The sequence below is a fragment of the Erythranthe guttata genome, chromosome 4 (genome assembly GCF_056151865.1).
Source record: "Erythranthe guttata isolate IM_541 chromosome 4, IM_541, whole genome shotgun sequence".
Classification (NCBI taxonomy): domain Eukaryota; kingdom Viridiplantae; phylum Streptophyta; class Magnoliopsida; order Lamiales; family Phrymaceae; genus Erythranthe; species Erythranthe guttata.
Genome location: NC_142536.1, coordinates 8,687,731 through 8,715,635, shown reverse-complemented (window position 1 = coordinate 8,715,635; position 27,905 = coordinate 8,687,731). Strand labels below are relative to the sequence as shown.

General features: G+C 34.6%; 2 protein-coding genes and 1 long non-coding RNA gene across 6 annotated transcripts; 2 read left to right on the top strand and 1 right to left on the bottom strand.

Moving 5' to 3' along the window:
- The first annotated feature begins 1,700 nt into the window (after positions 1 to 1,700).
- LOC105972809 (Pentatricopeptide repeat (PPR) superfamily protein) lies at positions 1,701 to 5,862 on the top strand. 4 transcript variants are annotated; one of them, XM_088816812.1, is made up of 5 exons: positions 1,701 to 4,365; positions 4,454 to 4,548; positions 4,815 to 4,987; positions 5,297 to 5,371; positions 5,446 to 5,862. In XM_088816812.1, exons 1-2 carry the CDS (start codon positions 1,892 to 1,894, stop codon positions 4,467 to 4,469), a joined length of 2,490 nt encoding a protein of 829 aa, XP_088672938.1. In that variant the 5' UTR covers positions 1,701 to 1,891; the 3' UTR covers positions 4,470 to 4,548; positions 4,815 to 4,987; positions 5,297 to 5,371; positions 5,446 to 5,862. The 4 variants fall into 4 exon arrangements, with proteins under 4 accessions (XP_088672938.1, XP_088672936.1, XP_088672937.1 ...); XM_088816810.1 differs by having other exon boundaries at positions 1,723 to 4,365; positions 4,459 to 4,548; XM_088816811.1 differs by lacking the exon at positions 4,815 to 4,987 and having other exon boundaries at positions 1,749 to 4,365; positions 4,459 to 4,545.
- A 10,456-nt stretch (positions 5,863 to 16,318) lies between these two features.
- LOC105951983 (allene oxide synthase 1, chloroplastic) lies at positions 16,319 to 17,383 on the top strand. The gene has a single exon (XM_012975480.2). The coding sequence runs from the start codon at positions 16,507 to 16,509 to the stop codon at positions 17,119 to 17,121; it is 615 nt and encodes a 204-aa protein (XP_012830934.2). The 5' UTR covers positions 16,319 to 16,506; the 3' UTR covers positions 17,122 to 17,383.
- A 9,283-nt stretch (positions 17,384 to 26,666) lies between these two features.
- On the bottom strand, positions 26,667 to 27,682 carry LOC148771068 (uncharacterized). The gene is made up of 2 exons (XR_016031022.1): positions 27,448 to 27,682; positions 26,667 to 26,945 (listed from the first exon to the last, which is right to left on the bottom strand). It is a non-coding gene; the product is annotated as an uncharacterized LOC148771068 (long non-coding RNA).
- Positions 27,683 to 27,905: the final 223 nt, after the last annotated feature.

Sequence of the window (27,905 nt, the reverse complement as noted above, 5' to 3'; positions counted from 1 at the left end):
ACTGAATTATTATTATTTTTGGTAGGGGTGAGCAAGAAAGACAGAACCAAAAAATCGAAAAATCAAGCCGTTTCAAACTGTACCGAGTCGCAAACTGTATGTACGGTTTTCTATTTTTGAAATACCAAATTATTCGGTTCGGTATGGTGGAAAGGATAAATAACCGAATCAAAAACCCGAATCGAAAATATAAAATGACTTCATTTTATGTAATATATGTATTATTTTAGCCTAATTTTTACTTTTTTTATCTTTCAATTACTTGTTTCATACTAAGCATTTGTTCATAAATTGAGACATTGTATTTTATTTATTTAGTAACTAAAATTTTACTAGAGTTCATGGTTTTAATTATATGGTTGATGAAAGTAGGAAAAAAAAAACTGAAGCATAATACATCATCTAAATTACTTTAAGTCCCGTAGAATTAAAATTTGTGTACTTTCATTGCATTAGTTAGTTGTGAAAGTAATTGTAATTAGATTCTTTTGTTTGCATAACTTGAATATATAGTTACTTTTAAACCGGAAAAAAAAATAGAAACTGAACCGAAACCGAACAGATGAAAAACCGACATATATGGTTTTTAATTTACAAAACCGATATATTCTGTTTTAGCAGCAAAAAATCGAACAGAAGTCGTGCACACCCTGTGTTATCTCTAATTGTTAAATACCCCTTGTTAAAATAAATTCACTAAAACCCTCATGTGTTAACAAATTCGAAGCTCACTGCACATACTGTGCTTTTAGGAATTGACTGCGAGTAAAATTACAAAAATACCTTAGGGTTTTATTCAGCAATTAATAAAGTATATTTAATTTATAAATATTTTATGTATTAATTTTTTTAAAACTTTGTAATTAATTTAATTTTACCAAATTTTATAACATAATTAATTTTAATTTATAAGCATTTTTTTTAGTTTGTGATATTAAAAGTTTTTATATGTTTTTAATTTTAATTCTTTTACATTTAAATTACATATAGACAAAAAAAAAAAAAAAAATCTTCTTCTCCCTCCCCCAGTCCCACCCCACCCCCATCTAGTTAAACACATCATTGACATTTCTCGAGCCCGCCGCCCTACCGCTGCCCCACCACCAGCTTACCCCTCCTACACCACCACCTTTCTTCCAAATCCGCAACCCACGAATAATCAAAATCTTTTCAAATTCGTGAAGTCCTCTCTCCCCAGTTTCACTCTGCCGGTGGCAGCCCCGATCTCAGCAACAAAGGCGGCGAGCAGGAGAAGAATTTTTTTAACCATCTTCACCCATACACAACTCTCTATATCCTTAAAAATTGGTGGTTTTAGACGGCGGCGTTGTCGAGGAAGAGAAATTTGAAGAAGGAGTGGGTGGCTGTGGTGCGAGACGCCGGCGGTGGCCGGCGGACCGGAACGAGGAGGAAGAAGACGACTCTTCTTTTCTTTTCTTTTTTTTTTTTATAATTTTACAACTTACAATTTGGTCCTCAAAATGTAGGTTATTCATAATTTAACCAATCAGATTTTTTTTTTAATTTATAAAAGGGGTAATTATGACATACAAAATCGGAGGACTCGCGAGTGAGTGACAAGATTTACCTCCAGGGGTCTCGATGCCCCTGACTTTGTTAACACAGGGGGTTTTGGTGAATTGTTTTTTGACAGAGGGTATTTGATAATTAGAGATAACATATGGGTAATATATGCAATTAACTCCATAACTTTTGGCTACAAAAATTTATTAAATTAGTTAGAATACACGCTCTTAAAATCCCTCCTCTCTCTTGCCGACCAAAACGAACTCAGCCCCCAGCCACCGCCGCCCCCACCAGTTGAATGGGTTACGTTTCGCTCCTCGTTAAACCTTAGGGATTCAAGGAATTTCATCAAAAACCTTGTTCCATGCTGGTTTCCACAATTAGGTTAGTTTCTCCGAAGAAGAAGTATCTATTCACAAAGCTCCAATTTAATCGATTACTTGCAGTTCCATCGCTCGCCCATTTCACCCCTTACTTCTCCGATTCGGGTTCCGATATCGATCATTCTAGAAACGACGTTACTCTCTCAAATTACCCTAACAATGGCAATGGTATTAGTATTAATAATTCATTCGAATTCAATTCGTCTAGGGTTGTGCAGAATCTAACAGATATGCGGTGTGAACCCAAATCTGCATTATCCTTCTTCAACCAACTCAAAGAAAATGGTTTTCAACACGATATCGAATGTTACTTGGCTATTATCAAGATACTCTGCTATTGGGGATTGGATAGAAATTTGGATTCTTTGTTCACGGATGTTATAATTTCGAAAAAGGAGCATCTTTCTTTCGAGGTGTCGGATTTGTTGGAGGCTATAGCGGAGGAGTTCAAGGCCGCCGGGCGGCAAAGCTCGCTCTTTCGTGCTTTCGACGCTCTCGTGAAGAGTTACGTTAGTTTAGGAATGTTCGACGAGGCAATTGACACTCTTTTCGGTACAAAAAGGCGCGGTGTGGGCCCGTGTTTGCTTTCGTGTAATTTCTTGTTGAATAGGCTAATTGGGCACGGGGATGTGGGTGTTGCCTTTGCTCTCTACGAGCATATGAAGAAGACTCTCGAGCTGATTCCGAACGTGTATACTTACGGGATTGTGATTAAGGGGCATTGTATAAATGGTGATTTGGAAGAAGCTGCGAAGGTGCTTCTTGAAATGGAGGAAGCTCGTGTGGCGCCTAATGCGTTTACGTATACGGCTTATCTTCAAGGGCTGTGCGCGCACGGTAGGTCGGATGTAGGGTACGAGCTCTTAAGAAAGTGGAAAGACACAAACGCGCCTCTCGATGATTATGCGTGTACTGTAGTGATTCAGGGATTTGTTAGCGAAAGCAAACCCGAACGGGCGGAGATTGTTTTACGTGAAATGGAAGAAAACGGCTTTGTTCCCGACGAAGCTAACTACCGTGCGTTGGTTCGTGGGTATTGTGATTGTGGCGACATAAATAAAGCGTTGAATATCCATACTGAGATGGAGGGAAAGGGTATCAAAACCAATTGTTTTATCCTCACTCCGATTCTTCAGTACTTGTGTCTGAGAGGTATGTATAGTGAAGTAATCGACCAGTTTAAGAACTTGAACGATTCGGGCATATTTCTTGATGAAGTTGCGTATAATGTTGCTATGGATGCATTGTGCAAGATGGGTGAGTTGGACGATGCTCTGAGATTGTTCGACGAGATGAAGTGCAAGAATCTCGTACCAGATGCCGTGCATTACACCACTTTGATTAATGGTTGCTGTCTCCATGGAAGTATTTCCGATGCTGTAAACTTATTCGACGAAATGATTGAAGATGGTCTCAAAGCTGATGTTATTACATATAATGTCCTCATTTCTGGACTCGCTCGGAATGGTTTTACGCGCAAAGTATTTGACCTTCTCGATAGTATGAAACAGCACGGGTTGACTCCCAGTTCGTTGACGCACAGCTTTATCATTGAAGGCCTGTGCTTTGCAAGAAAGTCGAAGGAAGCCAAAAATTATTTTGGTAATTTGGAAGAGAAGAGTGTAGAAAATTGGGCTTCTATGGTCAACAGTTACTGCGAATTGGGCGAGGCAACTGAAGGATATGAACTTTTTCGTAAACTGCTCGATCAAAGAATTTTAGTACATAGAAATACCTCTTCGAAACTAATCGACTGCCTCTGCTTGGAAGGCAAAAACAACCGTGCTATCGAGGTATTCGAGGCTATGCTTTTTTGGGGTGACGTCCCTAGTGAGACAATGTACAGCAAGCTTATTGCCGCCCTTTGTCGTGCTGGCGATATGAAAGGGGCAAAATGGGTATTTTGCAATATGGTAGGGAAACGATTATCTCCAGATTTGGTTACGTACACAATGTTGTTGAACGGTTATTGTCAGGTGAATCGTCTGAAGGAAGCTCTTGCTCTTTTCGGCGATATGAAGAAAAGGGGCATTAGTCCCGATATCATCACTTATACCGTATTACTGGATGGTGGTTGTAAAATAATGGCTAAATCACGAAAGAATGGCAAAAAAAACAATACGATAATTAAAGAGATGGCTTCGGCTCTTTGGCGTGAGATGGAGGAGATGGGATTAAAACCGGATGTGATTAGCTACACAGCATTAATCGACAGTCGGTGTAAATTGGGCAATCTTGAAGTTGCTGTTTCGCTTTTCGATGAAATGATCGAACGGGGTATACTACCTGATACAGTTGCGTATACGGCGCTTTTATCGGGATATTGTAAGATGGGAAATATGAACGAGGCCGACACTCTTTTGGATGAGATGTCGTCGAAAGGAATAGAGCCGAATACCCGTACGATGACCACTTTCCATAACGGGACGAAGAAATTCTCTGCAAATCGTAATCGGTAAGATGAAGTAATCATTTATGTTTTCCCGTGCAGCTTTTTTATATGTTGAATTGACTTAAACGCTTTGTTGGAATTTTACGTATAGAAAAGAGGACAGCTAAAAGACAGAATGAATTGTTAGAGTTCACTTGCAAAACATTCAGAAGCCCAATTTCAATGCAAAGCCCATATTCTCAGGTAGTGATTTTGCGTTTCTTGATTTAGTGAATTTTATCGACTTTTGCTCGCATTGGTTGGAATTGAGACAACCCATTTAGGATTTTTTGTTTGATATATGCTTTTCGGTTTGAGTTTCAGTTTGAGGTAATAAAGGGGTTTTATGTAGGTGGTTTTCGGATTCTCGGTTGGTTTTCTCTTTGGTAGCTTCGTATTGGATTTGTTTTGGTGATTAGTTTTCCATATTTTCTTGATTTCTATTGAGTACTTTTGCTGCTTGTTACTCTAAGTTGATACTATGATAATACAAGCCATAAGCTTTGTTGGATGACCTCTCGACGAAAGAGCTAAAAACGTGCACGTATGTAATGAGGGTTAGGGAAAGGTATGGTTGGAAGTTTCCGGAACTTGCGAAGAATCATACATATACAAGACAATTCCTGCGAAGCTTGATTTCTCTGAGGTGTTGATCTAGCTTTTCTGTTTTCTTTTTTTACCTACCCTTGTCAATTACTATAACAAATATAGTAATGAATATACCCTAAAGCAAATAACAGTAAATACCAATAAACATTCGCACAGAAACAGAGCAATTAGTGCGTCTGCCCTATTTCTAACGTGTGTGTGTGCGCGCGCGCATATTTGGTTCTTGTGAACAAGTCCGTGTGGTTTGTGCTGTTATAATGTTATGCCACAGCCTGGAATTAGAACAAAGACAATTATTTTCTTGGAAATTGATTTTGTCTTGTGTTGTTCTCTCAAAATGTTTCAGATACTTTAAGTGGAAGTCGAGACAGGCAGAACTGCCGAAAGAAACAAATCTATGGGTTTGAAGAACAGAGCTAAGGTACAAGATTATTACAAAAGCATTCTTGTGTTGACCCTTTCTCTATAACGATTTCTTTGTTACTTTGTCTATAGATGAGAAGAAGAAAACGAGAAAACACCAAGCGAACAAGAAGAAGAAAATGAAGATTGAACATTCATGAGAAAGTTGGGCTTTTATGTTCTAATATAAAAGGCGGTTGTTTTCAATCGACGTGATTGGCGGAGTTGCAAAGGTGGCTTGCAGCTTATCGGTGCGAGGGGTATTTTGGTCCGATTACTAATGATGGAATGCCTGGTGGTCTGTTAGCAAAATGCTAAATATGTTTGTCTTTATTTGAAAGGAAATTATAGTAGATGGATGTATAGCAAATTGCCCCTTTTTAAATAGGTAATTGTATAAAAGACGATACAAAAGCACTTCGTAATTACGTTATATTGAAGGGGGAGTGAGTAACTGTAATTTCTCTAATAAAAAAAGGGGTAAATGGGTGATACCCCTATTTCTGAAAATATATATGAGGAGGTCCAATGTTAGTTTCCGTCCTAACCAAAAACCTGAATTCTAATATTAATTTGCTACACCCCTGGGGTATATGGATTCCCTATTTTGCCCGTCTTATAAACGATCTAATCCTACACACTTGAACTTCCGTCTCCATTCCTCTCTATCGCTATTCTGTTTTTCCTGTTCTCCATGGAAATTTTTGCAACAACTCTCTTCCTCCACTCAGTTAATCACTTTCTTCAATCCTCGGACAAGCAGAGCAGATTTGATTCCGTAGACGCAAGGGGACGATGAGGGGTAGAGCAGTGGCATCCTTTCCTCCGATCCAAACCCTAGGCCGCAGACAAACACTCTATATCTCTCGCAAGGCTGCTTCTTATGCACGAATATACGCTCATGTGATACCTCTTTCACATCTAAATTTCATCCGAAGATTCGTTTTTTCCAAAAAAAAAAAAAATCGTCAAACTCTGTTTCTATGAATTTTTTTCCACCTCTTTGATTAGTTTGACTGATTTTTTATCAAACATTTTTGTGGCTGCATTATTGGTTTTAGTAACATATTAATTTAATTATGTGTAATGAAAATGTGATAAATGCTGGTATCTCTGTAAGAGAAGAGGGAAGAAAAGGTATATTGTTGTAACATCTCTTTATTTTTCGGTTTTGATGGCCAAATTTGGATACATATTTGTTGATTTGATTTGTTTATATTTTACTGCATTTATAGGCATTCATATTGTTTGTTTGTTTGTAGCATGTTTTGTTGTGTGTTGTGCTGTGTTGCTGGTGCAGTAGGACTACAGGAGTCTAGTCAATATATATCTATACATAACTATACAACTATAGTCATATATAGTGACATATAGGATCATATAGATCTATGATAATTGTTATTTTTGTTTTCAAGTGATGTAATTCGCATGTTCCATTTCTTTAACTCGTATTTTATCTCACAAGTTTTGATATTTGTATCACTTTATGAGATGAAGAGAATAAGATGCAGAGAAGTGCCTTGTAAAGTTGGATTCATGCTACAGTTGTCTAGGCTCTATGTCACTATATAAAACTATAGATAATTTTAGATAACCATAGTCACATGTAGTAACATATATTTATATGTATGCTGTGTTTTTTAATGCACAATAATGCTTGTTCATGTTTGAAGAATACATGCATGTGATTGTATTTTTCCATTTTTTGTTGGTTAGATAATTTATAATATCAAGATCCAAAATGTGAATTGTGTTGTTGGTGTAGATGATTTTGTTGGTTACAAAGACAGTACATGACTACATATAACTATACCTGACTATATATAAACATACGTGACTATAGAACTTGTAATATACTATAGTCATGTGTATCGATTTCAGTACAGTAAATTATCAAAATTTGAATTAATTAAAAAAACTTGCAGGGCACAATAGTGCTTGCCTCTCCAGGGGTATTTCAAAAAGAAAGAATTTTAGGAATGAATCTAGTCCTTTATAATTTTCATATTAGAGGTGTATATCAAATATCGCCTAGAAAAAGTGTAATTGACTAATTTTAATTAATCGATAACATTGTCGTGTAGGAGTGTGTGTGGAATGTTAAATTTACAACATTGAGCACATATGTTTGACTAAGGTGGTGTTTGCAAAAAAAAATATTTAAAACAGAAGTTATACATTGGGAGTTAAGTTAATTTTAAGTAGGGCTGTGCGTTGGTTGGTTTGGTTAAAAACCAGCCATAAAACCAACCCAACCCATCCAACCAACTTTGATAAATATTGGAAACCGTTATCGACCCAATTTACATGGGTTGGATGATGGTTGAAAACCAATTTAATGAGTTGGTTGGTGGTTTGGTTGATGGGTCATCCATCTAAATATTTTTTAATATTTTTTAATATTTTATTACTTATTACAACGCTATATCTTTTATAAATTAAATGCGACTCGTTCAATAATATTCAAATAAAAGATTCAAAACATTACGGGCATATATATTGCAATTAAACATAAATAGTTCAACAGATAATAATCGTCTAAATATTTAGACTATATGTCTTAAAATTAAAATAGTTCAAATTAGATAATTAGGTTAGATATATTACATTTAGGATTTTGGTCAATATTAAACAATTTAATAAATGTGATATAAAAATAAATTTTGAAATTAAAAATATTAAATATTTTAATTAAAATTAATAAATAATAAATTAGTGAATAAAGTTGGTTGGCCGATATTAACCGACTAACCAACTTTTTAGCATATTAGAAACCATTATCGACCCAACTATACATGGGTTGGTTGACATTATCGACCCAACTTAAATGGGTCGGTTGATGGTTGATTAACCATCATAAATTGTGGGTCGAAAATGGGTTGGTTGATGGTTAAAACCGATCCATGCACAGCCCTAATTTTAAGTGTTAGTTTTTAGAAGTTGGGGTGTTTGCGAATTTGCTGGAAAATTAACTTAAATTGAAAAAACAGGGTCGTGGACGCTTAAAAAATTTATAGCTTAAAATTGCTTATTTTAAGAGAAGCAAAAATAAAAGTTGATTTTGTAAACACTTATAAATAGATTGATTACGAGCAAAAAAAGCTCATAATATATTTGTAAGAGCTTTTGCAAACACCACCTAAGAGGGTGTTTGAATAAACTTATAAGCTGTTAAAAATAGTTTACAAGATGTTTAAGAACTTATAAGTTCTTCCAAAGTGTTTGGTAATTTTTTTAAAAAAATCTTAAAAATTAAAAAAATAAGCTGTTGGAGAGCAAATAAGACCTTTTTTGAAAAGTTTCTTTACCCCACTTTTTTATTTAAGATTTTATAATGAGTAGAAATAGTTTATTAGTTCATTATCCAAACACTTTAAAATTTAATTTTAAAAATAAGATGTATCAGCTTATCAGCTCTTAAATAAACTTATTTGACATACAAGCTTATCAGCTGTTTAAAATAAGTTTAATTAAATGGGCTCTAAGTCTGTATTTTATTAGACTTTACCTAGTGAGAACTGAGAAGACAATTAGTTTGTTTATGCCATTTTATGTATCTGATATGTCTAATTGGGTCAATCCAAAGGACCTAAAATTTCTTTACTTACTAGGCCACAAGCCCATATTGAAGACCACTACAACCGAGGCCCAATCACCTTCAAATAAGGTTTGGGCCCGACAATTGCAATCAACTAACTTCAGCCCAACCAACTCGGTATAAATAAAGATTACAATTTATTTGTTATGGTACGTACAATATTCGAACAATACAACTGCTCGTATTCTATCTACGACTTCTGCTATCCACATACCTGACTTGAGCGGCAGAGGGGTTTCTGCCGAATCAACCCCGACTTAGTTTACGTGTTCTCTGATCGTAGGTATCTCAAGGTCATCAAGCTCGTGAGCCAGTGATCCAGTTTGCTCTTTCAGCTCATCTTACTTCAACTATTTAAGGTGATCGATCATCTATGTCTAACATCATCGGTATCTTTTCCTATTCTTTAAAGATTTGTTGGTTAGTGGCAATATTAGTGGAGAAGTTAGTTAAGTCCCAGCAGAGATTCCCTGTGTTTGTATGTCCATATTAGGCAGTATATTCTGATGGAATAATCATTTGTGGCTTATTTTGTCTGTCAAATTGCTTTTCTTCTTCTTTTCATAAAGATTTAGGGTGAGAAGAAAAGGCTAAGCAATTATTGTCTTGATAAATGGTAGACCCGACACAGTTTAGTGGGAGGCACTTTCTTTCTTGAAAAATCAATACACAATAAGGCCTCTTTGATAACGACAACACTGAAGTTTTGTTACTTGAAATATTATTGCTTCCACAATAACAATGAATCATTTTATATTGATGTAATACAATTATAATATATTGCTATTATTGTATGTATGTTTTTGTTGCTAGGGACATTGTAACCAATCTATAACATTTTTTTCTTTTAATGTGGTATGAAAGTTATGTTAATTGGGAAAAAAAGGGCGAAATTATAGAGGAAAATGTTACGGCGGAGGAAAGACGATGCAAGGGTTTTTACTTTCAAACATGCATGCTACGTTTATTAAAAACGTTGAAACAACTCCAATCAATTTGGGTCGATTCCTCGAGAAAAAGTTACAAAACGCTAAAACAATTGCAAAAGAAGTTCGGGGGCCCAATTTTTATTTAATGAAATAATTTCAAAACCTTGTTTATAATGGCGGAGCCATGATTTGATATTAGGGTGGGCCAAATTGTACGTGGTTCGAGGGCAGCGCCCCCGAATTTTATTGTAGTAGCTATTAGTAAAATACATTACAAAATAAGTAAATAAAATTTTCCAAATATAATTGTTATAGCTCTTTAAACTACAACACGGTGAGCTAAAAATGAATTAAATGGGGTAATTAGACTAAAAAAATATTAAAATAGCACTACAAAAATTGAGTGAGGGTGGGCCTTGGCAAGCCCCACACTCAACATAGATCCGCCCCTGATTCTTTACAATTCGGTTGCGACGATATTTGAAAATACATCGCCATGTGAGAGACGAAAACATATTCGTCACAATAAAAACGTTACTTGAAGGCAAGTCCGGCCTAGTGCGTTTTATATGATTGAACCCTAGTGCCTTGCGATTGGTACGTATTAGTTGTTTTTCCCATAGCGAGATATCGATGGAAGATTGTGTGCCTATATTTTCATTTACATTTTTGAATTTTCTAGATTAAGTCTAGATAGGAAATTCATAGATAGATAGAATATAAATATATAGCATGTTGAATTTTCGTTTCGAGTTATTCGGAAGAAACCAAGAATCAAGACGAAGAAGCAAGACAAGACGGAGAACGACCAAATGATAAGACGGAGAATGACCAACCGCAACACTGCCCTAGCTAAGTACCGACGTTGGTGGCTTGTTCCAGGCCAAGTGAGCCGCCCCACCCATTTTTTACTTTGCATCTTGCACGGTTAGCAAATATGTTTTTCTATTAGACCAGTTAATTAGGTTGCAGTAAAGTATATTTTTTTAGCATTTAAGGATAGGAGATATTATCTATGACAAAGTTCTTGGGATTTTTTTATGAATTTTTGGACATTTGGAAATTTCGAGTAGTTCGGACAAACCAGTCAAAATTCCTAATGAAGCCTAATTTGGAATATATGAGGTTTCTCGGACTTTTATAGGAGTGTGAATCCAAGAGTTTCACCTTACCAAGTGTGAATCCAAGAGTCTCACCTTCACATAGCTTCCAACTTAATTTCGAGCCCACAAAGTGTGAAAAAATAAAAATCAGATCAAATAATTAATATTTTCTTACTAAATAAAATTAAAGAAACTTTTAACACTAAATTATTTGATTGAAAGATTTTTTATTGTAATTTGTGGAAATATTAGGTAGAACTATTTGGAAGAAAATATAATTTTCAGATAACTTGAAAACGAAATAGCCAAATGATTTTTTTTTCCTAAAATATTTTTTTTGTGATAAGAAATATAATTTGAAATACCACTAAAAATATTAAATTACCTTTATTAGCATTATGCATGATATATTGTGTTTCGAGGTTGCACAGTGCTATTAATTTGTTTTGAGGGTGCAAAGTGCCAAAATGGTATATATCAATGGTGCAAAGTGGTATTAAGCCATTCTTTCGTTAACAATGACCAGTAAGAAAAATTATGTTGGTACAATTCCTTTAGGCGGCGACTATATGCAATCGCAAAATTTACTTAGGGCAATACCAAATTAAATTAATAACAAATTAAGTGTAAAAAAGACTATAATGATCTTAGTAAAATATAAACAAAATAAAACTTAATTCTATCAATTACACATGCAAGACCAAATTTAAAAAACGAATGAAAATACAATTGAAAAACGGGAGGGAAGAAAGAAGAGGACCACTTGCAGAGTCGCCGCTGCGCCTTCGTCGTCGTCAATGAAGTCGACCACCGCCTTGTAAAATTTCGACACACTGGTGTCGAATTTTTCACTAAATTTCGACAATAAGTTGTCGATTCTTTGCACTTTTTTCGACATTTGTGTGTCGATATTTTGTTCAAAATTCGACATCATTGTGTCGATTTTTAGCAATTAAAACAACATGCCGGCGTCGATTTTTTCAGAAACTGAAAAATTCCACACTATAATGTCATTTTTATAGCTAAATATTGGCCTATAAACGTCGAATTTTTGTGTACGGGAAATTAGTTTTGAAAAACGAGAAAAACGATCACAAAGCTTAAGAAAGTTCAATATTTCTTATCCCATTGTGTTCTTCACATTAGAATCATCCATATTGATGTTGAAACACGTGGAATTCCACAATTTGTTTTTAACTCTCTTATTTTTAAACTAAATTTTAGTTATAGAATAAGTAGTGTTTAGTGGGCTAAGTATAATGCTTAGTGTGCTAAATTGAGGATATTATATTATCTACTAAACTAACCCACTAACCCATGTTCTTGAGTGTTCTTCTTGTCGGTTTTCTTACAGATCATGGGCTAAGGAGTGGAAGCTTGGAATGTCTATAAATACCGGATTCAAGACTCAAGGAAGTTTATCGATTCTAAAAAACAAAAACCGAGAGCTGAAGAAGATACATGAGAGTTTTAGTGTGTTTTTAGAATCTGTTATAAGTACTCCTCATGAGTACATTCTTTGTAGTCTAGATTGTTTAGTATATAGTTTTTATGTTTCTAGATTTGGTACTAAGAATGATCAAGATAGTGATTCATTCATAAGAAAGAAGTTCTTGTACTTCTCTTTGTATTCTTGTAATACTGTTTTAATATAATTTTTACGTCATTTAAATGGCAAGTTCCCAAATTTTACTTGTGAACATTTTTAAATCTGAGTATTGTTTTTATATTTCCGCTGCATGTTTATACAAGTGTCATAACACTTAATATAACACCTCTGTATTAAACGAATTCGAGACCATAAATTCTTTCAGATGTCTAGTATGTCCATAATATCCTCATTTGCAATTTTTAGTAAGACTTGAGGGTTTTGTTTGATGATAGTTTTTGGAGAATATGAAAGAGTTTTTTTGGAGAAAACGTGTAGAAAATGAGTGTGAAGAAGAAGAGGTTGGGTTTTGTTGGTGAAGAAAAATGGTCATTTTTCATATTTTTTTTTAAAATTTCTTTCTTGGTCTTGCAATAACAATCAGGACTTTTTTGAATTAATAATATCAAATTTAATATTGGGGTTATATTTGTAATTTTCAGTCTTACTCTTAGTAAATTTATCGATATCTTGATCTTGCATGAAGTAAGGTCTTGCCCTTAGAAATTTTGAGATTGCAAATAGTTCCAGCCTTCGTTTAACATTGTGTGCAATAAGTTATTTTCATGTTGTATTTTATTGCTTTATTTTTGTTTGTTTTGTTTAAAAATTATGTTTTGAAGTTTCTTGTGTGCGAATGCTTGTTTGGCATGTACTGTTTCCAATGTGATTTGGTTTTTTTTTTTTCTTTTTTTTTTTTAATTTTTTTTTGTGTTTTAATCATATTTATGTTTGTTTTAACCAATTTATTATTTTTGTCAGTGTGCTTGCTGTTTTGCAAATTGTTATTTGTTTTTTGCAGTTTCATGTTAGAAGTTTCTTATTTTAGTTTTATGTATGAATTTTTTTCTTGGGCTAATATATAATACCCCTCATTTAGAAAATAGTTTGAACTAAACCCAATTTACTTTAGAGACTTTTCTTATAACCCAATTTTAAATTTAAATTAGTGAGACCTCCCTTACCAGATATGATAAGATTAAAGTGCCCATATGTGTTAGGTTTTTAACGTAGTACAATTTTATTTCTCACTCTTCCTGTATCTCTCTCTCTCTCTCAACTTCTCTCTTTCTTTGTTTTTTTTTTTCTCTTTTTTTTTTCCAGCAGATCTGTAACCACCACACCGTCGTCCTTTTCCTCTTTTTCACACTATCACTGTAGTCCGCTCACCCTAGCCACCGATCACAGCCGCTCACCCCACTACATCTAGCGTCCGCCTCGGAGATGCCACCGTTGTTCGCGCACTTGTCACCTCCAGAGCCAACAATACCCTTCAACCACCAGCTGGCAGAGACTCGATACAGGAGGCCCTCCTCCGCCGATGTTTGAGGTCGTCTCCCCCTCGTCCAACACCACCACATCGACGCCTGGTACAAGTGGTGGTGGCGGCGCCTCCCCCACCTCGTCGCCTCCTTTCGTTGGATGCTGGAGATTCCCTTTTTTTATTATCTCTCGATTTCACAGTTTTTTTTCTCTTCATTTACGTCCACCACAACCACCGTAGCCGCCTCCCTCACTCTCTCTTTCATTCACCGTCGTTGTCGTCGCCTCCCCCACCCTTCCTTTTGTTATTTTCAATTTTTTTTTTTTTTCCAGATCTGAACCAGCAGCAATAACGTGACTATAGTCTGCTTCTAATATGACTATTGTTGATTCACTCGATTAGTGATTTATTGATTTTTTGTTTGTTGCGCGAATCACGAATAACATAGTATATGATGACGAGGAAGAGTGGTTCCGATCAATTCTCACGAATTCGAAGATGGAAGATGCCATTCAAAACCTATACGAGTTTGTTCTCAAAGAATGGAAGGGCCTCCATCGTACAACCGAAGAAGAGGTAGCTAAGCTTCTCGTTTTATCATACAGAAGAATGAAACATTGTTTTATCCGATCACATTTCAAATTAAGTTCGATATTCTATTTTTTCACATAATATTGAAATTGTTGTGCGTTGTTTGACAGGTCATCCTGCATGTTGGTATAATTATATAACAATCTGCGTAAACGAAAAATACTTTCTTGTTTGTCGAAAAGAGGAATTGTGAAAACCACCAAGAACGATCGAGGCTTGCCAAAGCAATTCCCTTAAGACAATATTTCCGGGCTGTCAACGGTGCACAGTCTCTTCCCGGTAGTCTCCCAAGGTACAACGATCGGTTGTCGAATATTTGCACGAATATTCGACCCACGGCGAACTTGAACAACGAACGGAACTTTGACGAAGAGAAAGAAAAATATGAAGAACTATCTCTCAATTGCCGATTAAATTCAGTACAGAATTGGCCATATTCTGCCTTTATTTATAGGTTGTAGAGATCCATTCACAGAGGGTTGCAATGGTTTGAAAAGAAGCAGAAGGATGTGTCTCTTCTTTTTACGAGTTCAAAAAGCGTAGGAAAATTAATTGGTCATGGGCCAATTAATTAAATATTTGGTTTGGGCCAAATATTTTATTATTTAGATTTTGGGTCAATTAATTTGACTAATTACTAAATGTCCCCAAAAGTGATATTTGTGGACACCTAAACCCAAACTAGTCATATCACTCGATCACACCGAGCGCACATCTTTTGAACTTTAACCATTTAATCAAGACAATTTTCATTCACTTTACTTCATGATTTTGATCAAGTAAATAAATGAAATTAATCTTTACATAATTAAATTAATATTACTCAATATTAATTATTGGAAATCATGAAAATTCCAACAATCCCCCACATGAATAAAATTGTTCTTCCAATCTTATAGCATAAGATCTATTTGTCAAAATTCCTTAGTGAATAGTACAGTATCGGGATAGGTGAAATATTTCATCTTGAACCTTCCCTAGCTAAAGCTTATCGGATTTACTTAGTCAATCGGTGAATTATTTCATCTTGAACCGTCGGCTGTTTGTGTAAACCAAGACAATAAACTTAACACCATACTAAACAAACTTGTTCAAGTTCTCGGTTGTGTTCGTTTTGGCCCTGAACATCCTCGGGTTCTGCGAGTGCTTTAGAGAATTCCAGCCTTTAAGAATTCTCAACGAGCCGACCCAGCTCACACTAACATAGGTGATCGCATCTATAAAGAGTATCCTACTATACCCCCACTTGTAATTTACAAGATATAGACGTCATTAAAAGCAATAGCTTAACCTTTTTGAACGTCGTTGGTTGCACTTATTGCATCATAGAAATAAGATGGAGTTAAAACTCCTAAGTGCTCCATTCATTTAAGTTACACAGAACTGGTTGTCCTATTGAACTTGGTCCGTGGGATCTCCAGTCGCCAAGTTAGGTTTCCGTATAAGGTAACTTAGTTATATAGGCTTTAAACTTATTCCCCTCGACGCACATTTAACTCTCTCGCTAGATAAACCTTTATTAAATGAATCCGCTAGGTTATCTTTGGATTTCACAAAATCAATGGAAATTATTCCATTAGAGATTAAATGTCTCACGGTATTGTGTCTACGACGAATATGTCAAGACTTACCTTATTAAAAAGTATGAGAGCAATTGTTAATTGATTATTTCTAATATGAATATCCAATTATATTGGCTCGCAATTTCCTTCAAAATAGATTAACTCGTGGTCGAACGCCCCCACATTTTTAAATATTTATAATCAATTTTGACGTTTTCCTAACTCATAAGGAATTATATTATTTTTGGGGTTTTTTGCAAAAACCACCCCTGTGTAATCTCTAATTGCTGAAAAAGACCTTGTGTTAAAACAATTAGCAAATACCCCCCTATAAAAATTAGTCAAAGGCAATAAGGCCCTAAAGAGCTCACCGTGCACTTCACTCGCCATGGATGAGAGTGGGGTTTTTTTTTCGATACCAAATACCAAAATGCAACCAGAAATTTTATAAGTACCAAAATGAAGTTTTTAAGATTTTCAATTGAGTCCTTTATATTTTCAATTAAGCCATCTTCTTCAACATTCAAGAGCACCTCTCCAATTTTTCACCATGATTTTTTCCAGCAAAAACTATCAACCAAACCCATATCTCATTTCTATTCCAAAACCATGGCGGCGATGGAGAAGATGCCGCTGATGAAGTCGGTGGTGTACGAGTCCCTCCGGATCGAGCCGCCGGTGTCGTCGCAGTACGGCAAGGCAAAGCGGGACTTCGTGATCGAATCGCACGACGGCGCGTTTCAGATCAAGGAAGGGGATATGCTGTACGGGTATCAGACGTTTGCCACGAAAGATTCCAGAATATTCGACCGGGCCGATGAGTTTGTTCCGGACCGGTTCGTCGGGGAAGAAGGGGAGGAGATGATGAAGCACGTGCTCTGGTCGAACGGGCCGGAGAGTGGGGCCCCCTCCGTGAACAACAAACAGTGCGCCGGGAAGGATTTCGTTGTGCTGGCTTTGAGGCTGCTGCTGGTGGAGCTGTTCCGACGGTACGACTCGTTCGATATTGAGGTTGCGGCGTCGCCGCTCGGCGCCGCCGTTACCGTGACGTCGCTGAAACGGGCCAGTTTCTAGACCGGGCGGCCGAGCTAGGTTAATTAACTCGGTTTGTTTATTTAGTGGTAATTTAGTTATTTTATTCGGCGGGAGTGAAGAAGTGTGAGAGATTGACACGTGGAAAATGGTGGGAACTGTTTTTTGTGGGGTCAACGGTTTGTGGTGACTGTGAAAATTACTAAGAACGTACTAGGGTTAGTTTAGTCATTACATACAAGTCAACCATCAATTTTGACGTAAGGGGCGGTGTGCTTCGTAAAACATAACATAGGGGGGTCCTTGCTAATATTTTTAACACGAGGACTTTTTCGGCAATTCGAAATTACACAGGGGGTTATGTGCAATTAGCTCATTATTTTTGACATAAAGAGAGCTCCCCCACAATTTCTCCGATACATTCGGATTCATACAATCATAGATGAAATATTTTTCCCATTTATAGTTATTATTGACTCAAAATCGCATAAGTCGATGTGATTTGGCCCTAGATATTTTAAGCTCGTCTTAATTCAATTTGTTTCGCAAACTTTGCCTCAACGCAAATTTCATATTTATATTTTTCCAAATAAAACCCAGTTTTATTTAAACAAATATTTGCAACACAATAATATAACCAACTTTCTATATTTCACAAATAAACCAGAAAGTTGAAAGGCATAATGATCACATGAGTTTTTAAATAATTTGTGCACAAAATTATTTAAACGACCATTAAGACGAAATTCTCATCTTGTAAAACTTTGTACTGTTAAAGCTATTAAAATGAAAGTTTTACACGTAGTAGATATACTAAAATATTTTCTTGAACACATTTTCCAAGAACAAAGTATCATTTATGCAAATGTTAAATTGATTAACAAAATATATATGTGAACAATTTTATACAGACTTTATAACAAACACCAAATTAGGCAAACGCAATATACTGGTTTAAAACTTTTTAAAACATTTGTATTATAAACTTATAGACCGTAGATATTTAAAATATAATACAATCTTACTGATCATAATACAATAGAAAAATAATCAAATAAGCTAATTATTATTAATATTATTAATAGCTTAGTTATTGCGAATAACGGCTACGTTCGCCTTAAAGAGACCGTCACATAGGTACCATTTTCCGACGTAAAACCCTCCTTTGGTTAGCACAAATTTGTCCGACTCAAAAGCCAACTTGAAACCTTTCTTGGTTAGGATAGAACCACTGATTAAGTTCTTCCTAATATCCGGAACATGTAGCACATCGTTCAAGGTAACTTTCTTTCCGGAAGTGAATTTTAGGATCATTTGTCCTTGTCCTTCAACCACCGAATAAGCATCATTTCCCATGAAGAGCTTTTGTTCTTGCTCCAACTTTTTGTAGGAGGAGAACATGCTCTTGTCATAGCAAATGTGACGTGTAGCCCCGGTGTCTACCCACCATCCTCGAGTATCGCTCATTAGGTAGGCTTCTGTTACAACTGCCGAAAAGTGCATGTTGTCGTTCTCGGAAGCGGCTAAGTCAATGGTGACATTCGCTTCATTTTTATTATTTTCTTTGCGGTGGCGACAATCCTTCGCAAGGTGTCCATTCTTTTCACAAACGAAGCACGCCCCCGTGAACCTCTTCTTCTTATTATTTGGTCCTTTGTTACATGTAAGACTCTTTCGCTTGTTGCTCTGCTTCGAGCTCTCCACCACATGTGCCTTAGCCACGAATTGACCACCCTTGTCGGTAATTTTATTATCCTCCTCGGTCTTGAGCCTTGCTATGAGTTCCTCCATCGTCCATTTGGCAACCGATTTCTTGTGCCTTAGGTAGTGTTTGAACTCCGTCCAACTCGGTGGAAGCTTTCCAATTATGGAAGCCACTTGATAGGATTCACTCACCTCATGACCCTCGGCGAGAATATCGTAGATCATGAGTTGAAGTTCATTCACTTGCTCACTCACAGTTTTGCTATCGACCATTCGATAAAATTGGAATTTGTCCACTATAAATTTCCTATAACCCGCATCTTCAGACTTGTATTTCTTGGACAAACTATCCCACAAAAGTTTAGCAGTCTTTATAGGACTATAAACTTTGTACAACGGTTCGTCCAAGCAATTCAAGATGTAGTTACGGCATAGGAAATCAGAGTGACTCCACGCATCAATGGCTTGGAAGACTTCCTTGTTATTTTCGGGAGTTTCTCCTTCATTCGCCTTAGGTGCCTCCTCATTGAGAAACTTAGCCAAATTCATTGTAGTAAGGTAGAAGAACATTTTGTTCTTCCAAGTAGCAAAGTCTGTGCCCGTGAACTTGTTCGGTTTTTCGGCCGCGCCGACGACCTTAGGAGTGGCATCATTGATTGAAGCCATCTACACGAATTTATCCAAACAACGGTTTAAAATAGAAGAATTTAAAGTATATGAAAAACAAGTGCAATGACATGCAAATGTCTGCCCAATTAAAGTTCTATTCACATATTTTGATAATACACAATGGTATTTTTAATGCAGTAAAACAACCAATGATTACAAAGCCTGAACGCACATCACAAATTCAAATTTTTGTCAACATATTTTTCCGATTGCCGATAATACATACTCAAATAAATAATATCAGAATTATATGCTAACAGAAAATGTTTTTTTTTTTTTGTCTTCACATATATAATTTGTTGATTACAACAGAAGACCATTTCAATATAAAATGTATGAACATATATATATTTTTAAATGGAAAACAGATTACCGCACTGGTTTTTGAGAAAAGATTTAACAAAACTTTTGGACAAAACACACCAGATCCACGCGGACTTTATAAAACCAGAGAACATGGTGAGTATAGAAAAATCAGATTTACTTGAGCATGGATTTTTCTACGTCAAAAAGAAAAACAAAATTCTGTGCAGACTTCCAATATAAAATATGATGTACGCAGAAAGTTTTAAAATTTGAAACTATATATTGTCTTAAGAGTGTTGGTATAATTATATAACAATCTGCGTAAACGAAAAATACTTACTTGTTTGTCGAAAAGAGGAATTGTGAAAACCACAAAGAACGATCGAGGCTTGCCGAAGCAATTCCCTTAAGACAATATTTCCGGGCTGTCAACGGTGCACAGTCTCTTCCCGGTAGTCTCCCAAGGTACAACGATCGGTTGTCGAATATTTGCACGAATATTCGAGCCACGGCGAACTTGAACAACGAACGGAACTTTGACGAAGAGAAAGAAAAATATGAAGAACTATCTCTCAATTGCCGATTAAATTCAGTACAGAATTCGCCAGATTCTGCCTTTATTTATAGGTTGTAGAGATCCATTCACAGAGGGTTGCAATGGTTTGAAAAGAAGCAGAAGGATGTGTCTCTTCTTTTTACGAGTTCAAAAAGCGTAGGAAAATTAATTGGTCATGGGCCAATTAATTAAATATTTGGTTTGAGCCAAATATTTTATTATTTAGATTTTGGGTCAATTAATTTGACTAATTACTAAATGTCCCCAAAAGTGATATTTGTGGACACCTAAACCCAAACTAGTCCTATCACTCGATCACACCGAGCGCACATCTTTTGAACTTTAACCATTTAATCAAGACAATTTTCATTCACTTTACTTCATGATTTTGATCAAGTAAATAAATGAAATTAATCTTTACATAATTAAATTAATATTACTCAATATTAATTATTGGAAATCATGAAAATTCCAACACTGCGTTGATTGTCCGTTACCGCGCATTTCGGAGAATATGACTATAGTTGAATATGATTGTTGCCATATTCAACTATGGTCCTCGTTTCTCACCCCAATTGCAAACCTTTATATCTTCTCTTTTCAAGTTGACTTATAATAACAAGATTCAAATTATTTGTGGTATTTTGTGTTTGATGTTGATTGGATTGTTTTCGTAAATAATAGCCAATCTTTATTTTTTTATATAATTAGTTAAACATGACTGTAACACTATATAATCGAAATTTTAAAGTTGAAAAAGTAAAAAAAATGGCAATACAAAGAAAGAATATGATATACGGTTGATATAGTGACATATAGTCATATTCGAATATAGTCATATTCAACTATAGTTATATTCGGCGTAGTAACTTATCGAGGAAAAAAAAATCAATTTTTCATTTAAAAAGAATTAAAAAAATATTAAAAAAAAAAATTATAAAAAAAAGAAAAAAAGAAAAAAAGAATACTATACAGACGTGGGATATGAGGTAGGATATTGAGTGGGGGAAAATCCCTATTATATTGGCATTATTAAGGAAAGTGGGATGAATCATTGGGTAGGAGATTTATAATTTCTGAAGGATAGTATTGGAATTAAAAATTTTAGGGGGTTATCGCAAAATAAGATGTTAGGGTTAGACAAATCACCATTTATTATTCATACGAGGGGTTTATTGCTAAAGAAACTTTTTTTTCTTTACGGTTTCATGTTTGTTATTTATTGTTTGCAGTTTCATGTCAGAAGTTTTTTGTGTGGTGTTGTTTGTAGTTTGACATTTTAAGTTTCTTGTTTGCAGTCTTATTTGGTTTATTGTTATATTTGCAATTACTAGATTTGTTGTTTCGTAACTAAATCTCATAATTTTTTTAGGGGCTATATGACAAACACCCTTCATTTAATTTTGACTTGTTAATAAATCCATTTTTTTAATTGATATTTGTTATAAATCCAATTGTTTGGAATTATCCAAAATACCCCTATTTAATATTACTAAAAATTACTATATTATATTATTTTAAAAAAGCCATTATTTTTTTGGTAGATATGCAAATCCCCCTATTTTCTCCCACATAATCCCCAATTATCTCCCCTCTCACGCATTAAGTTTTACTATATTTTTTTTAATTTTTTAAATAGTTTTTCTCCCCTCTCACGCATTAAGTTTTACTATTGTTTTTTTTTATTTTTTAAATAGTTTTTTTTATATAAATTTAAAACAAACTTTGGTTTTTTTTTTCTTCACTTTTTTAAATGGTTTATATTTAAAAAAATTGAAATCTACTACATGCACATCGAAAACCACTAAATTTATCGAAAACCACTATGAAATTAAAGTAAAAATTACTATAAAATAAGCACAATCCACATTAATATTAATGCAATCCACTCTGTAATTAATGAAAACCACTCTGTAATTAACGAAAATTACTACGTAATTAACAAATTTCAGTACAAAAATTGACTAAAAACTTATCATTTAACAAAAACCACTTAATAATTAATGAAAACCACTCTGTAATTAACGAAAACCACTGTATAATTAACGAATTCCATTACGAAAATCCACCCAATAATTAATGAAAACCACTTTGTAATTACAAATTCGACTTCTTGATAAATGGGGACTCATTTTGCACAAAAACACGAGTTTGTTTAGCCTATCGATACATGTCGAATTCCATTCGTTTGTGAGAAGATTGGTTCATGTACTAATGGTGTCTCCTTGAATAGTCACGTATGCTCCTGCCCCTTCGGTTTTAATCTATATTTTTTGAAGCCACAACAATGGAGAAACTTGTGCATTTGAATTGTGTATTTGAATCTCTCTCTATTTTATTAATTGTGTATTTGAATCTCTGTTTTTTTCGACCCCACAACAATGGAGAAACTTGTGCGTATGTGTGAAAGTAATAACAATTGTGTGAGTGTGTGCGTGAAAATAATAATAGTTGTGTGTGTATGTGTGTGCAAAAGAGATAGACGTATATGGAAAATAATGGCAGTTGTCATATAACTAGCCCCAATATATGGAAAATATATTTTATATTTTTTAATTATAAATTAAATATATATTATTTCTTAGTTAGGGGTACAATGGTGATAATTAAGTTTTATTAATTAATAAAAATTGTTTTGGATTTATCCTAAAAATGTAAAATAAAATTGGGCTCATTGTAATGACACTTGTGTAATATAATGATGGAGTTTTGTCAAATTATCCCTTTTTTTTTATTGGTTTAACGTTCAACAACTGCAAAAGAAAAGGAATAAGTCATCATATGATTGTTCAACAATATCGAAGAAAATAAATGGAATATTAAATGCATACAAACGACGTCCGTGAAAATTAATGTCAATGGTAAAAAAGTTCATGGTGTGGAATAATATGAGCGATTTTTTTCGTTACATTATTTTCCCGCTGCAGGTGAATATCCTATTGCCAAGCTTTCGCACTGGACACTCCTTGTGTGTGATAAATATTTAAGTTCGCGAGACCGTTTCCACTCCTATTTATCAAGAAAAGCGAGAAAGATGATCCATTTTTAGTTGATGTTGCTAACTTGAAAAAGGTCCTCTATAGCGTCAGACAAAAATAATTGTTTCATAATTCACATTCATTTTGTTGTTTGAAGTTATTTTAACTTTTGATGAGGTTAATTCAATTTCTTGTAAATATATTACCCCATCAGCAAACTTAAACCATTACAATTATCGATTGGTTGTTTTTAAATTGCTGTTACATGTCGTATAATAATTTTATAATTTAATTTTCAATTATAAGTTGTGATTTGCAGTTTCCTATTTTATGTTGAAAGTTTTTTTTTTTTTTTTTTTTTTTTTTTTTTGAAAAAAATGCAATATCGTCGAAATAACAATTAAAATCCAACATATATGCTCTCAAGAAAGTTGATAATTATTGTTATAAGATGATTATGGAATGAAAATCATAGTTTTTTTTTTTTTTACAAGAAATGAAGAATTAATTTTTGCATTAGCTAGTATCTTGAGAGAGAGAAAGAGGCATGAGGGAAGAGAAAGAGAGAGGCCTTTGTGGGGCTAGGGGGGAGCAGAAAGAGGTGTGACCGTGTGTGAGAAGGGGGAGAGAAAGATGGGAGAATTGTTCCCTAAATTTCCAAAATAACAATTTACATATAAACATTAATTGGAGATATTTATGTGTAAACACTAATTTATATTACATTTATGGCGGCGATTGTATGCAATCGCAAAACTTACTTTAGGGGAAGACCAAATCTAATTTTTCACCAAATGAATTATTAAAAGACTATTATACCCTTATTAAAATGCAAAATCTACAATTACAAAATTCCACAACTTCCTTTGTGCAAGACCACACAAGCAAAACCCATTTTATCTTCCTCACAAACCCATTTCACACTAATTCTTCAAAAAATAATTCTTCATCTTCTCAAAAAATCCTCAACAGCCAAAACCATCAAATCTTATTAAAAGATGCAAATTATAACATTATGGAGTCACGATGCATCAATATGGAGAATTCTATAGAAAATTTTGAAAACAAACTATCAATGAGTGTATTTTTATAGTTAGGTGATCGATTTTTAAGTTTACAAAAAGAAAATTCTCGCGGTCAAAATTCGACATATACATGTCGATTTTTGTCACAAAATTCGACATTTAGATGTTGATTTTTAGCAAAAAAAAATGACATAACCTCTAGATGTCAATTTTTCACCAAAAAATCAACATCCAGATGTTTTGCCAAAAAAAAAACATCTAAATGTCAAATTTTCACCAAAAATCAACATGTACAGGGCGAATCTTCTTCTTCTTCTTCTTCTTCTTCTTCTTCTTCTTCTTCTTCTTCTTCTTCTTCTTCTTCTTCTTCTTCTTCTTCTTCTTCTTCATGCTCTTCCTAATCTTTTTATTTTTCTTCATGCTCTTCTTCTTCTTCTTTTCCTCCTCCTTCTCCTCCTTTCTCCTTCCTCCTTCCTCCATCTTCTTCTTCTCTTCCTTTTCAAGCACCCGCGGTTGGGCGGCGGCAGTTCTTCGGAGACGGCAATTCTTCTCTTCTTCCGCTAGAGCATTCCCTCTCGTTTGGACCAACATTTTGAAACCTACAAAGACTTTATTTTGCCTCATAAAACCTCCATAATTTCCTTTAATTCTATATTAAATAGAGGTTTTATGGTGCTTATATTTTATACTATATAAAGGGGACTTTTGTAGTTTTGTAAAGAGAGGAGAGAAGAGAGTACAAGAGAAGATAAAAGAAATACTTTTCTTCTATACTATATACTTATACTTTGAGCTTTTGTTGTGTGTCGCGTGTAAGCTTCTGCTTCACTTGAACGTGCAATTTCGGTGAAGTTACAGCCGAGAGATAGGCTGGGCTGTTGTATCCCATAGGCGACACGATCGGAACCTTTTTGCACCTCATTAGAGAAGGGGTTGTGAAATTCGTCTTAAGAGAGCGACCTAGTCCGCGTCTCACCTTGCCTATCTCCATATTATCGTGGCTTTTATTGCAGCAACTTGTTACATATAAAATTAGAGAACAAATGGAGTACAAGCCTCAATCCACAAGTTTCGTGATCAATCGTCAAATTACAGCTGTGGTTCCAACAAGTGGCGTATACATCTTATCTCTTTGATGTATTTACAAGTTGCATTGTTGTTTGAGTATTGTGCATCACTGGTTGAAAGCCGTTAGTGATAAACTTGCAGGTTATTTGGAACTTGTCTTGCGTTACTTCTTTGCTATCGTATTTGTTGGTAAGTCAGTAATTTTGCGAGATTTACATGGTGTAGTTTATTGCATTCCATTGAATAATTGTGGTGTGCCCGTAAGTATTCTAACTTTTGTGTCGGAAAAAAAAAAAAATTGGTTGTTTAACTTTTTTTCTATGGTAGATTGCATCTATAATTTATAAATAGTGTCAAAGAGAGGAGGAATAAAATATATAATATAATATATCGTTTCAACTTATTTTTAAATTTTTTAAAATTTATATGTTCCGAGTTTCGTTGTAAAAATTAATAGTGTAAGAACGATAGTATCTATATAATATATTCAAGTTATTAGTGTATAAAATAATAGAAAAAAAATGCAATGTTTCTTACAGGTAAAATATGTGATTTTCCGATCCCAATCTCGAATTCTCGAAATATTTAGAGATACCGAGATTTAGTAGTATGGAACGAGATTGAGATTTAAAATTTATATCCCGAATTCACGAAATTCTGTCCCGAACTCACCCCTACTTGCACTAATGCTCAAAGATAACACGTCTATCATCTTCTTCTTCCTTTCATTTCTTCTCATTATCCTTGCGAACGCACAAACGATTGGCCTTTTTTCTGCACCCAAAAAGGGCGAAATACTATTGCCCAAAGTAAACTACAAGTAGTCAGAAATTCTAGAACAAACACAAAGTGGGAAATTGAGAGGACTGATGGGACAAGGGAGAGTGCGGTGTTATGCCCCACGGCTAACTGCCATTGTACACTCTTGCAGGGTGCAGCACATTTAATTTCTCCGTATACATATAACGGAATAATTATTTTTTTTAGTGGGAAAATATTTGCATTTGGGATATTGTTTTTTATTCTTGTTTTGGAGTGAGGATTGACTGAATGATTATTTATTAGGGTAACATAATTAACTACTATTATAGCTCTAGGTGATCCAGCCAACATAGAGTTAATCAGTCGCTGTGTCATAGGCAATTCTTCGGGAATCTTTTTTTTTCATCATATAAAATTTTTCTTATTTCTTCTGATTGATTATTTTATTATATTAAAGTTTCGGAATAAAAATTACAGAGGAAACAAAACGAAAACAACTAACTACAAGTACATGAAAAATTAAACAGTAACTTGACTTGTATAGGAGGTGAACCAATCAGAGAAGCTATTAGAGCTTTCTTAATATAATTTAATTTTTGTGTCTTTGTCTCTCGTCCATAATTCACCGGCGGCGATGACACCAACAGCCTAGCACAAACACAGTTTACCGACAATTCTAGGTTAATCGAATCACTCATATATCGGTTTCACTCGTTTGATCGATTTCTTTTGCCTTTGGCCAACCACAAGAATTACCACTGATATTGGAAGAGTATTGGTCAATTCATCCTGCTCTTTCTGGTCAAAAATATATCCAATTACATAAATTCACAAGAAAATAACAAATAAAGCAAGGGCATATATTTAGTTTAGCAAATTATTTATGTTCCAACAAACTTATTTCGAATATCTTAAAACGAATACAACCCATTCACAGTACTCTGCACACCCTTAGCTCAAACCTAAATTTTAGACACCTCTCTATCAAAAGAGTACCCACAAAACACGGAAAGAAAAATATTTGTTCAGATTGTTTGCAACATGGATTATTCACTACCAATTGATTACATCTAATGGCATCAGACACAAAATTGTTAGAAAATATGTAAATTTGAAAATTAACTCACTACATTTAGTGGAATAACCACTCAAAATTGTAGCATTAACAGCAGGATACTCCACCAAATTAAAACTTGGACCTTTACACATATAATCTGAAAATTGAAGAATCAGAAGAACAAAAGTATTCCGCCAAAACATCACTGTAAAATTAAATTGATCAAGAAGTGAATAATTGTACCTGATTCAAAATAGATGGGCAAGTGAGCAGGAAGCGAGAATGGTACCACGTTATTTATGATTCCTTGACAGAGATTTCCTGGTATTGCAGCCAAAATTTCTTCAAATCTAGAGTTCAATGAATTTTGTTTTGGTGATATTTGGCCTTTTAGGAACGAGGAGGTAGAGAACCGTCACGATGAGAGGGAATCGTCGTAGCGAGAGTTTTAGGTTTTCTGTCTAGCGCGAGGAGATGGAAAGAGGAACAGGGCAAGAAGAAAAGAAATAATAGAGAAAAAAAGGGAAAATTAAAGAAAATTAGGGGATATTAAAAAGAAACAAAAAAAATAATTAATAGTAATAGGATAAACTACTTTAACAAGGTGCAAAATGCGATTGTTGTTAAATATATTTTTTCAGTACTAACAACAACATTCATTAAACGCATGTTATTAAATATATAATATAACAACTTTCCTT